The 12,479-nt window shown below is 65.0% G+C and overlaps 2 protein-coding genes across 2 annotated transcripts; one reads left to right on the top strand and one right to left on the bottom strand.

Moving 5' to 3' along the window:
* Positions 1–4,867: 4,867 nt before the first annotated feature.
* Positions 4,868–9,854, bottom strand: TMEM127 (transmembrane protein 127). Its single transcript, XM_054224936.1, has 3 exons — positions 9,526–9,854; positions 6,803–6,967; positions 4,868–5,436 (listed from the first exon to the last, which is right to left on the bottom strand). Exons 1-3 carry the CDS (start codon positions 9,770–9,772, stop codon positions 5,129–5,131), a joined length of 720 nt encoding a protein of 239 aa, XP_054080911.1. The 5' UTR covers positions 9,773–9,854; the 3' UTR covers positions 4,868–5,128.
* Positions 9,855–9,893: 39 nt separating this feature from the next.
* CIAO1 (cytosolic iron-sulfur assembly component 1) lies at positions 9,894–12,411 on the top strand. The gene is made up of 7 exons (XM_054224935.1): positions 9,894–10,032; positions 10,650–10,798; positions 10,887–10,998; positions 11,124–11,212; positions 11,396–11,597; positions 11,721–11,808; positions 11,897–12,411. Exons 1-7 carry the CDS (start codon positions 9,894–9,896, stop codon positions 12,135–12,137), a joined length of 1,020 nt encoding a protein of 339 aa, XP_054080910.1. The 3' UTR covers positions 12,138–12,411.
* Positions 12,412–12,479: the final 68 nt, after the last annotated feature.

Below are 12,479 nucleotides of genomic sequence, written 5' to 3'. Positions count from 1 at the left end.
GGAAATGACGCAGGGAGAGGATTTAGGAAACGAAGGGCACCCTCCCCCCCATCCTCCAGCACCCCAGAAAAAGGGCTGGGGGACACCCACCCCCCCAGGACAGCGGCCAGGGGAGGATTTGGAGGGGCACCCTGGCGGGGGGCAGGGGGGGGGGACACTCGAGGGGTGTCCGGCCAGGGCAAAACCTGCAGAGGGTGACACCGCGGGGACTGGGAAGGTCTGCGAGGGGACCCCCCACCTTAGCGAATTCGGGGGGGGGGGGGGCACCCCCAGCGATGGGGGGGCAGGGACTGTAAAGAGCTCAGTGGGGGCACCCTAAACCCTGGAAATAGGGGGGGGGGGGGGGAACTTGGGGGGCACCCCAGGGCCTGAGGAACGGGGCGGGGAGCTTGGGGATCCCGGACTACCGAGGGATTTGGGGGGGGAGGGAGGGGGGTCCCGGCGGCAGACACCCACCGCTGCAGCTCCTCCTCCTCGATGCGCTGCCCGTCCCAGACGAAGACACCGGCCAGAGTCGCCATGAAGCGGCCGGTGGCGGCGAAAGCGGGGCGGCCCCGGAGCGGGCCCCCGCCACCACCACCACCACCACCCGCCCTCCCAACCCCACCACCACCCCCCGCCGCCGCCTCGCCTCGCCCCGCTCCGCCGCCCCCGTCGCCGCCGCCGCGGTGCCAGGCCCGCCGGCCCCGCCGGGCCCGCTGCCCCCGTCACGCAGCTGCACTGCCGCGCTAGCAGGCCCCAGCAGGCCCCGCCGCCCCGCTCCGCTCCCGGCCGGGTCACCGGCAGCCGGGGGGAGCCTCTGCGGGCCCGGGGGGACGCGGGCCCAGGCGGGCGGTGCGGGGCGCAGCGGGCGACGAGGCCGACGAGCGGCCACCGCGGCTGCAACATGCCGCCGCTACCTCCGGCCGGCCGCCCCCCGCGTCGCGCCGGAAGGCGTCATCGACCCGCGCCGCCCCCCGGCCGCCCCCCGCGTCGCGCCGGAAAGGCGTCATCGACCCGCGCCGCCCCGCCATTGGACGACCACCGCCCCCCCCGGCCCGCCATTGGACGACACCGCCCCCCCCCTCGGCCCGCGTCGCCATTGGGCGGCGGGGGGAGAGCCCGCCCCCCCCGCGCGGCCGGGAGGGCAAGGGCGCGCGGGGCGCGGAGGGCTCGGGGGCGGGGCGATGGGCGGGGCTTGGGGCGGTGGGCGGGGCTTGGGGCGGGGACACGCCCCCACAGCGGAGTGCGGGGAATGGGGGGGGCAACGGGGGGGCATTGGGGGGCAATAGGGGGGGGCAACGGGGGTTATTGGGGGGTAATGGGGGGTACTGGGGGGCAGTGGGGGGGTATTGGCGGGCAACGGGGGGTATTGGGGCACAATGGGGGTTATTGGGGGGCGATGGGGGGTTACCAGGGGGCAATGGGAGGGGGTATTGGGGTGCGATGGGGTACAGGGGGTGGCTATTGGGGGGCGGTGGGTGGCTATCGGGGGGCAGTGGGGCGCAGGGGTGGCTATCGGGGGGCAGTGGGTGGCTACTGGGGGGCAGTGGGGCGCAGGGGTGGCTATTGGGGGGCGGTGGGTGGCTACTGGGGGGCAGTGGGTACAGGGGGTGGCTATTGGGAGGCAGTGGGGCGCAGGGGTGGCTATCGGGGGGCAGTGGGTGGCTACTGGGGGGCAGTGGGGTACAGGGGGTGGCTATTGGGGGGCAGTGGGGCGCAGGGGTGGCTATTGGGGGGCAGTGGGTGGCTACTGGGGGGCAGTGGGGCGCAGGGGTGGCTATTGGGGGGCAGTGGGTGGCTACTGGGGGGCAGTGGGGCGCAGGGGTGGCTATTGGGGGGCGGTGGGTGGCTACTGGGGGCAGTGGGGCGCAGGGGTGGCTATTGGGGGGCGGTGGGTGGCTACTGGGGGGCAGTGGGGCGCAGGGGTGGCTATTGGGGGGCGGTGGGTGGCTATCGGGGGGCAGTGGGGTGCAGGGGTGGCTATTGGGGGGCGGTGGGTGGCTACTGGGGGGCAGTGGGGCGCAGGGGTGGCTATTGGGGGGCGGTGGGTGGCTACTGGGGGGCAGTGGGGCGCAGGGGTGGCTATTGGGGGGCGGTGGGTGGCTACTGGGGGGCAGTGGGGCGCAGGGGTGGCTATTGGGGGGCGGTGGGTGGCTACTGGGGGGCAGTGGGGCGCAGGGGTGGCTATTGGGGGGCGGTGGGTGGCTACTGGGGGGCAGTGGGGCGCAGGGGTGGCTATTGGGGGGCGGTGGGTGGCTATTTGGGGGGCAGTGGGGCGCAGGGGGTGGCTATTGGGGGGCAGTGGGTGGCTATTGGGGGCAGTCGGGCACAGGGGTGGCTATTGGGGGGCGGTGGGTGGCTACTGGGGGGCAGTGGGGTGCAGGGGTGGCTATTGGGGGGCAGTGGGTGGCTACTGGGGGGCAGTGGGGCGCAGGGGTGGCTATTGGGGGGTAGTGGGTGGCTACTGGGGGGCAGTGGTGCGCAGGGGTGGCTATTGGGGGGCAGTGGGTGGCTATCGGGGGGCAGTGGGGTACAGGGGGTGGCTATTGGGGGCAGTGGGTGGCTACTGGGGGGCAGTGGGGTGCAGGGGTGGCTATTGGGGGGCAGTGGGTGGCTATCGGGGGGCAGTGGGGTACAGGGGGTGGCTATTGGGGGGCAGTGGGTGGCTATTGGGGGCAGTCGGGCACAGGGGTGGCTATTGGGGGGCAGTGGGTGGCTATCGGGGGGCAGTGGGGTACAGGGGGGTGGCTATTGGAGGGCAGTGGGTGGCTATCAGGGGGCAGTGGGGCGCAGGGTGGCTATTGGGGGGCAGTGGGTGGCTACTGGGGGGCAGTGGGGTGCAGGGGTGGCTATTGGGGGGCAGTGGGTGGCTATCGGGGGGCAGTGGGGTACAGGGGGTGGCTATTGGGGGGCAGTGGGTGGCTATCGGGGGGCAGTGGGGCGCAGGGGTGGCTATTGGGGGGCAGTGGGTGGCTACTGGGGGGCAGTGGGGCGCAGGGGTGGCTATTGGGGGGCAGTGGGTGGCTACTGGGGGGCAGTGGGGTACAGGGGGTGGCTATTGGGGGGCAGCGGGTGGCTATTGGGGGGCAGGGCAGAGCAGAGCAGATGCCATTTACGGGGGCACCCCCCTTTCCCCCCCCCCCTTTCCCCCCCCTTTCCCCCCCAACAAAGCAAAAGCTCCCACACACGGCTCTTTGCACCCCCTTTATTTCCCCCAGAGACGGGCTGGGGGGGGGGAATGGGGGACGGGACCCCCCAAACCCCACATCCCGCAGGGGTCCCACCCACCTCCGGGGGGGGGGGGCACGGGGGGGGGGGGGACACGACAGAGGACAGGGAAACCACGTCATTTGTCTCTTTTGGGTTGTTTTTGTTGGTTTGGTTGTTTTTTACAGAAATACAGACTATTTACACTCGAGCCCCTCTCTTGCATATAAAGCACTTGGGGGGGGGTGGGGGGGGGAAGGGGAAGCCGGGGTGTGTGGGGGGGGGGGAGAAACCCAAAGGGTTTTCCAGCCGGATGCCGGGAAAAGAGCCGACGGGATGGTTTTCTTTGGCCGAGGACGCGGAAGAGGACGAGGAGCCACCCCGGGGGGGGCCACTAAACCTTCCCCCCCGCCTTGAACCCCTCTCGCTCCCCGCGCTCTGTGTCCATCAGAACCCTGGAATTTGGGGGGGGGGGGGGGGGGTGAGTATTCCCGTTTTTTTGTGGGTTTTTTTTTTCCCGGCACAAGCCCGAGCCCCGGCGAGCGGCCGAAGCTCTTGCATAGCCAGTGACGCTGTGGGGCGCAAGGCTGGGGGGGGGGGGGGGCCGGGGGGGGGCCCCACACACAGGGGCCGAGCCGGCCGAGCCAACCAGCAGGAAGAAAATAAGGAATAAAAGCATTTAAAAGGGATCACCGAGAATCTCCGACCTGTCCTAAAACTCCTTTCCCCAGTCCACCGGAGCCTCCGCGGAGCCAGCCTTGAGCTTTTCGGCGCTGGGTGGGGGTTCCCCCCCCCCCCCCCCCAAAAAAAAAAAAACCCAAAACAAACCCCCTGCTACCTCCTCCGGGTTCGGCTGTAGGTCCGGATGATGCGTCGGATGGGGGTTTTTTTCCCCCCTTCGGTTCGCCGGCACCTTCCGGCGTCTCCTCGGAAGTAAAGAAAGTAAAAGCAGGAGAGCGTAAAAAACCAAAAAAAAAAAAAAAAAACCAAAAAAACCCACCCCAAAAAACTCAGCGAGATGAAAAGCGGAAGGAAAAAAGCGGAACGGGCGGCCTCAAGGAACTTGAGTAAAAGCTCTGGGCGGAGATGCCGGTTTTTCCAGCGGCGGGAAGAGGGGGGGCTCGCCGGGAGCCGGCGTTGCAACCAAAGTCCGGTTTGCTCTCGGCTCAAAAACCTTCCCCCCACCCCGAGATTCGGGGATTTGCTCGGTGAGATGCCGACGGGAGCTGGACGCGGCGGTGAAGGAAATACTAAATCCCAAAAATGCCCCACCGGAGGCAGAAAAATTTCTCCGGAATCCGCCGGCGTCGCAAACCTCGCTCGGGGATTTGGGGAGGGGGGGGGGGGAGTGGGGGGGGGGTTTAAGTGGCCGGAGCCGTCGCCGTCCTCGCCCGAAGCTGAAATAAAGTGCAAAACGCTCGTGCGGTCAGCGCCGGGTGGCGAAGAGGAGCGGAAAGAGCGGCCGTGGAGAAGGGATATGGGTTTTTGGAATCTTTTCCGCCTTCCTCCTGCCGTACGGCCGTTCCCCCCCCCCCCCCCCCCCCCCCGAAATATATATATATATATATACACACACACATAAATATATACACACGCGTCACACCTTCCTCCGGGTGTTTGGAGGAGGGACGGAATCCATGGCGTGGCGGGCTGGGAATCCAGCGGGATTTTTCCCCCCCCCTCCCCGCCGCTTCCCAGGGGGAGATCCCGGAGGGGGCAGAGCAGAATCCGGGGTTATTTGGGCCCAGGCGAAGGTTCAAAAACGCCCCCCCCCCCGGCCGCCGAATTGATAAAATCAAGGTGGAGGAAGAATAACGTCGGTCGTCCGAGCGAGCGGCGAAGTTCTTTCGGGAGATGGGGAGGGATTTTGCCGAGAAAAAGGGGAGTTTTGGAGGCTGGGGGGGGGGAGGGGGGTGGAGGGAAAAAAGCCACGGCGCCGTCAGGGGGTGTACGCCGGGGGGGGCTGGAATTGGTTGATGACTTCGTACTCGGCCGGGTAAGGTTCGTTCTCCTCCATCTCGGAGAGGAGCTCCAGGGCTTGCTCCTCTTCCTCGGTGGGGTAGTGGCGCAGCAGGTTGGCGGCGGTGGCGAGGATGGAGGCCCCCCCGGCCCCCGCCACCAGGTAGAAACTGACGGCGAAGGTGACGTAGACTTGGGAACCGTGGTATTTTTTGTGTTGCTGTTGTTGGGCGAGGATCAGCTCCGAGGCCCAGTAGCAGAACCCGATGACGGTGGCACACTGCAGGACTGCGCGAGAGAGAGAGAGAGAGACGGGGAGAGCGAAACCCAGAATCCGGCCCCAAAAATAAATCCACGATTTCATCTCGCGGCTCGGGCGCCGAGCCCCGTGTGCCGGCACGTCCTCGTTTGGGGCGACACCGCGCTCATTTCTCGTCTAATATCGGGAAAACCCCCCCTTTTCCAGGACTCAAACTGGTGCCACTGTTCCCTTTCCAGCCAGCTCTGGAGGGGGGGGTTCAAGGTCTGGGTGTTTCCCAGCCCCCCACCAGGCGCGGGGACGGAACGAGGAGGAGCGAGAGCCGGGCGCCGGCCCCCCAGGATTATTTCATCCCAGGAACGGCCCCTTCCAGGGAAACGAGGGAGTTTGAGGAGTTTTCTCTCTGGGATGAGAACTCCTGGCCCCGGTGCCGGAGCCCTGAGCCCTTCCCTTCCTCCCGCGGGGGCTGTTCCCTCCCGGGGGGGGTGGGAAACAGGCTGGGAATGATCCCGGTGTATTTTATATCGGCATGGGGATCAATATTGGCTCTTTAGCGTCATTAACATTCATTATCTAGTCTTAATCTACTAAAACTATTCATAGTTCAGCCGCGGGGTTTCCCTATTTCCCGCCCCCCCCCCCTCCCCGATTCCCCTTCCCAGGTGGGGAGGGGGGTCACGGGGCGAGAAAATAATCGTCTGAGCGACAATAAATGGTTGGGAGTTCCTCAACGCAGTGGGGGATCCCAAGCTGAGAACAAATCCGTGCCCCCCCCGCCCCCTCAGCAGGGAGACGGGCACAAACCAAAGGCGAAGGGTTTGGAAAAAGGGGGGGTTTTTTGTTGGGTTTTTTTGGTTTTTTTTTTTTGTGACCTAGAAGGAGCGGAAGGGAAAAAATCCGCGCTCGGCGTTTGGGGCAGGCCGACAGCTCGGACTTGCCCTGAGCCGCTCAGATCCCAGGCGGGTAATTCCGGCAGGGATCAGGGATATTAAAGCTCCTTCGACCTCAGGAACCAGAAAAGGTGACCTTCTTCCTCGGAAAGGCGTCGGGGGAGCTCTTTGATAAATAAAACCCCTTAGTAGACGCTTAATGTTCATCCTAAACCTCTTCCCCGCCCCCCCTCCAGCCCCCACCCCAAGATTTAACTCCAATTTCAGCTGCTGTTGCCATTCAGACCCGAAACCTCGGGAAGGGGAAGCTCCGCGGGTACGAGGGGCGCCGCCGCTCCGAACCACGGGCTGAAAAAACCACCTCCGGGGGCTTTTTTTTTGTTTTTTATCCATCCCCTCGAGGGTCGGGGATGCTAAAAATGAAAGCCAGGGCGGGGGTGGGGGGGGTTTGTTGTTTTTTTTGGTTGGTTGGTTGGTTTTTTTACCTCCTCCTCCCGGGATTTACCTGTGAGGATGTGAGCGAAAGCGTAGCGGCGGGTGATCTTTAACGCCGGGTGTTTGGGGCCGAAGACGTCCAGGAGAAAAGCCGAGAGGCTGCAGATGATTCCCAGGAAGCAGAAGGCGGCGATGACCCGGAGCAGCAGCACCGTCTGCGGGTTCATGCAGTAATCTGCGAGGGGAGGAGAAGAAAAAAACCAAAAAAAAACCGAAAAAAAAAAAAAACCAACCAAAAAAACGGGCGCTGAGCAGCAGAAAACCCCTCTTTTCCACCCGAATCGCTCCCCGGAGCGACGGCTATCGCGACGTTTTCCTTCGGGGTTTCAAAAGGCGGCTCTCGACGGAAAGCGGAGCGCGGGGGGGGACGCTTTTAATTAGGCTCTAGAAAAACCAACCTCCTCCTTTCTACGGCAGCCCCCGGCCCCCCTCGCGTATTTCCCGTTATAAACCATTATCGCCAGGGAAATGAAAGGTGAAGAAACCCCTCCGCCACGCCGAAAGCGTCAGCCCCTCAGTTTAACTCATCAACAAAAGCCCCGACGACACGCGAATACCTGCTGGGGGGATTCGGTCGCCCGTTGGCCTCGAAAAAATAATAAGCTGGGAACCGTATTTTTGTGCTACCGTGTTTTTTGTGCTAAATCAAACGCCTTCCCGACTGATTTAATTGCACCCGGGGCTGCTCAGGCAGGGGGTGAGGCCCGGTTTGCTGCCGGGAACCGCAAATAAATGCATTTATTGCCAATATTCGGACTTGAATTTGTACGGTGAGGTGGCACATGAGCCTAAAAAGGGGAAGAAATACCCCAAATGGAGGGTTTCCCCCCTAAAATGAAGGGTTCCGCCTCAAAAATGGGGAACAAACACCCCCTAAGTGGGCGGTGCCCTCCTAAAGGGGTGGTTCACCCCCCCCAAATGGGTGGCCTCCCCCCAAAATGGGTGGTTTGCCCCCCTCAAATGGGGAATAAACACCCCCTACGTGGGTGCTCCCCTACTAAAATGGGTGGTCCCCCCCTCAAAATGTGGAAGAAACACCCCCTAAGTGGGTGTTCCCCCCATAAACGCATAGCTTGCCCCCCAAAATTGGGTTGTTCCCCCCCAAAATGGGGAACAAGCACCCCCGAAGTGGGTGCTCGCCCCTAAAATGGCTATTTCCCCCTCTAAAAGGGGAAACAAACACCCCCTAAAGTGGGTGTTCCCCCCGCAAATGGGTGGTCTCCCCCTCAAAATGTGGAACAAACACCCCAAAAGTGGGTGCTCGCCCCTAAAATGGGTGTTTCCCCCCCCCCAAAATGGGGAACGAGCACCCCGTAAGTGGGTGCTCCCCCCCTAAAATGGGTATTTCCTCCCCTAAAATGGGGAACAAATGCCCCAAATGTGGGTGCTCCCCCCCTAAAATGGGAAACAAACACCCCAAAACTGAGTGCTCGCCCCTAAAATGGGTGTTTGCCCCCCCAAAATGGGGAACAAGCACCCCCAAAGTGGGTGCTCCCCCCCTAAAATGGGAACCAAACACCCCCTAAAGTAGGTGTTCCCCCCACAAATGGGGGGTCTCCCCCTCAAAATGTGGAACAAACACCCCAAAAGTGGGTGCTCGCCCCTAAAATGGGTGTTTCCCCCCCCAAAATGGGGAACGAGCACCCCCTAAGTGGGTGCTCCCCCCCTAAAATGGGTATTTCCTCCCCTAAAATGGGGAACAAATGCCCCAAATGTGGGTGCTCCCCCCCTAAAATGGGAAACAAACACCCCAAAACTGAGTGCTCGCCCCTAAAATGGGTGTTTGCCCCCCCAAAATGGGGAACAAGCACCCCCCTAAGTGGGTGCTCCCCCCCTGAAAAGGGTATTTCCTCCCCTAAAATGGGAAACAAACACCCCCTAAAGTGGGTGTTCCCCCCCAAAATGGGTGGTCTCCCCCTCAAAATGTGGAACAAACACCCCCCAAGCAGGTGCTCGCCCCTGAAATGTGTATTTCCCCCCCCTAAAATGGGAAACAAACACCCCCAAAGTGGGTATTTCCCCCCTAAAACAGGAAACAGACACCCCAATACTGGGTGATTGCCCCTAAAATGGGTGGTTTTGCCCCTAAAACGGGGAACGAGCACCCCCTAAGTGGGTGTTCCCCCCCAAAAATGGGTGGTCTCCCCCTCAAAATGCAGAACAGCCCCCAAGCAGCTGCTCGCCCCTGAAATATGTATTTCCCCCCCTAAAATGGGAAACAAACACCCCCAAAGGGGGTGCTCGCCCCTCAAATGGCTACTTCCCCCCCCGAAATGGGTGTTTCCCCCCCAAAAATAGGAAACAAACACCCCAGAAGTGGGTGCTCGCCCCTAAAATGGGTACTTCCTCCCCCAAAATCGGGAAACAAACACCCCAAAAATGGGTGCCCGCCCCTAAAATGGGGACAAACGCCCCCTGAAGTGGGTGCTCCCCCCCCTCAAAATGTGGAACGAACCCCCCCCAAGCGGGGGCTCACCCCTAAAATGGGTGTTTCCCCCCCCCCCGCCCAAAACGGGGAATAAACACCTAATTTCGGTAACCTTTCTCAATAACCTTTAGGAAGAGGCGCAGGGGGCGGCCGGGAGCGGGAGGCGGCCGGGGCAGCGGTGGGGGGCGGCGGGCCCTGGCCAGGGGAGGCCCGACCCCCCCCCCGCGGACACCGGGCACACCGCCCCCCAGCACCGGGAGGGAGCGGGGACGGAGGGCGGAGCGACGGCCCAGTCCCGGCCTCACCTCGCAGCAGCTCGGGGTCGACGTAGCCCAAGACATCGGCGACTCCCAGCTCCTGACGGGCGCAGGTGCCGCCGTGGATGCGGAGCCAGGCGGGCTCGGCCAGCGCCGTGCAGAGCGCCGTGATGGAGAGGGCGCCGGGCAGCGCCGAGGCCAGGCTGCGTTCCGGCTGCTTGGGCAGGCCTCCCCCCGCCGCTCCCCCCCGCCGCCGCCGCCCGCCGGGCAGCCCCGGCCCGCCCGGGGTGTACATGGCGCCGCCGGGCCCTGCCTCCGTCGAGACACACCCGCTTCCGCTTCCGGCGCAGCTTCCGCTTCCGACGCGCTGACGTCAGGGCGCCGGCGGAGAGGTGGCGGGAGGCGGCGAGGCCGCCATGAAGGAGGCGCTGGAGCTGGTGTGCCGCGTCCCGGCGCACCCCGAGTCGCGGTGCTGGTTCCTGGCCTGGAGCCCCGGCGGGGGGCTGCTGGCCTCCTGCGGCGGGGACCGCCTCGTCCGCATCTGGGGGCGCGAAGGTGGGCGGGGAGAGGCGGCGGAGGGGCGGGGCTTGGAGGGGTGGCTGTGGGGAGGGGGCGGGGCAAAAGGGAGGGAGGGGTTGGGGGCGGGGCTAAGGGAGCGGAGGGGGCGGGGCCAAGTGGCTGAAGGCTATAGAAAGGGGGCGGGGCCAGGAGGGAGGGGTTGTGCTGAGGGGGCGGGGCCAAGGGGGGAGGGGCTGAAGAGGGGCAGAACTAAAGGGGCAGTGAGGGAGGGGGCGGGGGAGGGGTTAAGGAGGGAGGGGCTGGGGCGGGGTTAAGGAGCGGGGGGGGAGGGCGGGGCCGCGGGGGGAAGGAGAGGGGCGGGGCCAAGGAGATGGGAGGGAGGGAGGGGATGGGCGTGGCTAAAGGAGTGGAGGGGCGGGGCCAAGGAGGGAGGGGGTGTGGCCAAGGAGCTGGGAGGGAGGGGCTGTGGGGAGGAGGTGTGGCCAAGGAGCTGGGAGGGAGGGGCTGTGGGGGCCGCGGAGCCAATAAGGGAGGGGCTGTGGAGAAGGGGGCGGGGCTAGAGGGGAGCGCCTGGGGTAAGGGGCGGGGCTAAGGGAAAAGGGGGCGGGGCCTGTCCCCCCTGGGCTCCACGTGGGTGTGTGTCCCCCCCCCAGGGCAGGGCTGGTCCTGCCGGGCCGTGCTGGGCGAGGGCCACCAGCGCACAGTGCGCAGGGTGGCCTGGTCCCCCTGCGGCTCCTACCTGGCCTCCGCCAGCTTCGACGCCACCACCTGCATCTGGAAGAGGCTGGAGGACAGCTTCGAGGTGAGACACGCACCGCCCCCCCCCCCCACCACCACCCCCCCCCACCACCCCCCCGCTCATCCCCTCTCCTCTCCCCCCACCCTTGCAGTGCGTCACCACCTTAGAGGGGCACGAGAACGAGGTGAAGTCGGTGGCCTGGGCTCCCTCCGGCACCCTGCTGGCTACCTGCAGCCGGGACAAGAGCGTCTGGGTCTGGGAAGGTGAGGGGAGACGTGGGGTGGCGGGGGGGAGACCCCCCGGGGCTGGGAGAAGGCGGGGCGGGGGGGGACGGGACGGTGGAGGGCTGCTCCCCCCCTGCCTCCCTGTGACAGCTTTCTCTGTGCAGTGGATGAGGAAGAGGAGTACGAGTGCGTCAGCGTCCTCAACTCCCACACGCAGGACGTCAAGCATGTGGTTTGGCACCCCAACCAGGAGGTAGGGGTCTGGGGAGGGGTGGGGGGGGAGGAAGACCCCAACTTCCACCCCCAAACTCTACCCCAGCGCTGGGAACGGGCACGGAGAGCGGCGGCGTGGTCGTGTCCCAGCTCCGCCAACCTCCAAGGGCGGGTGAAGGGCAGGCTCAGGAGCTGGGGGGTTGATCCCTCCCCCCTCCCTCAGCTCCTGGCTTCGGCCAGCTACGACGACACGGTGAAGCTGTACCAGGAGGAGGAGGACGACTGGGTGTGCTGCGCCACGCTGGAGGGCCACGAGTCGACGGTGTGGAGCGTGGCCTTCGACCGCGGCGGCGAGCGCTTGGCTTCCTGCAGCGACGACAAGACGGTCCGCATCTGGCGCCAGTACAAGCCGGGCAATGAGGAAGGTGAGGCTCCTAGCCCGGCTTGCGTGCCACTGGGGCTCCGAGCCGCTCGTAACCTGCGGGGGAGAAGAGTGGGCGGGGGAAAAAGAGTGGGCAAGTAGCCGAGGTTATTCTCTTGCCTTCCAGGGGTGGCCTGCAGCGGCACCGACCCCACGTGGAAGTGCGTCTGCAACCTGTCTGGCTACCACACCAGGACCATCTACGACGTGGCGTGGTGAGCGTCACCCGGCGGTGTCACCCGGCTCCCCGTTTTCTCCCGCCGGCAGCGCGGGTGACCGGCCACCGCTCTCCCTTCTCTCTAGGTGTCACCTCACCGGAGCACTGGCGACGGCTTGCGGCGACGATGCCATCCGGGTCTTCGAGGAGAGCGCGTCCTCCGACCCGCAGCAGCCCACCTTCAGCCTCGCCGCTCACGTCCCCCGGGCGCACTCGCAGGACGTCAACTGCGTGGCCTGGAACCCGAAGGAGCCGGGCCTGCTGGCCTCCTGCAGCGACGACGGCGAGATCGCTTTCTGGAAGTACCAGCGTCCCGAAGTTTGCTGAGAGTTTCCATCCTCTCTATAATCCTCCCTTATCCAGCAGCGGGACCCTTCGGCGCTGCCCCTGGCAGGGATGACGGTGACCCACCTCTTCTGCCCCATAAGTTGGGACTTTTGGATGCGCGGGAGCCCTCCCTGGGGACGCGCAGGGAAGCGCGGTGCCTCGGCCGGGATGCGGCCGGCTTTGGGAGACAGGACAGGACTTGCTCCCCCCGGCTTCCTCCTGCCCCACGCTCAATAAATCCACGTTTTCCCGGTCAAAGCCTCCGGTTCGTCCTTGCGGTGCTGTCGCCGACCCCCCCCCGAGAGCTGGAGGAGGTGGCACAGGAGGACAGACCCACGGCGG

This window comes from Rissa tridactyla, chromosome 20, assembly GCF_028500815.1.
Source record: "Rissa tridactyla isolate bRisTri1 chromosome 20, bRisTri1.patW.cur.20221130, whole genome shotgun sequence".
Lineage (NCBI taxonomy): Eukaryota > Metazoa > Chordata > Aves > Charadriiformes > Laridae > Rissa > Rissa tridactyla.
This window is presented reverse-complemented; position numbering and strand designations above follow the sequence as displayed.

What these genes read in the sequence shown, in the direction of transcription:
- TMEM127 (XM_054224936.1), bottom strand. Translation starts at nt 9,772, where the DNA reads ATGTACACCCCGGGCGGGCCGGGGCTGCCCGGCGGGCGGCGGCGGCGG. An exon ending in CGACCCCGAGCTGCTGCGAG is followed by an intron (nt 6,968 to 9,525) that starts GTGAGGCCGGGA and finishes CTCCCCTCGCAG; the next exon opens with ATTACTGCATGAACCCGCAG. An exon ending in TTTCGCTCACATCCTCACAG is followed by an intron (nt 5,437 to 6,802) that starts GTAAATCCCGGG and finishes TCTCTCGCGCAG; the next exon opens with TCCTGCAGTGTGCCACCGTC.
- CIAO1 (XM_054224935.1), top strand. Translation starts at nt 9,894, where the DNA reads ATGAAGGAGGCGCTGGAGCTGGTGTGCCGCGTCCCGGCGCACCCCGAG. An exon ending in CCGCATCTGGGGGCGCGAAG is followed by an intron (nt 10,033 to 10,649) that starts GTGGGCGGGGAG and finishes TCCCCCCCCCAG; the next exon opens with GGCAGGGCTGGTCCTGCCGG. An exon ending in ACCATCTACGACGTGGCGTG is followed by an intron (nt 11,809 to 11,896) that starts GTGAGCGTCACC and finishes CCTTCTCTCTAG; the next exon opens with GTGTCACCTCACCGGAGCAC.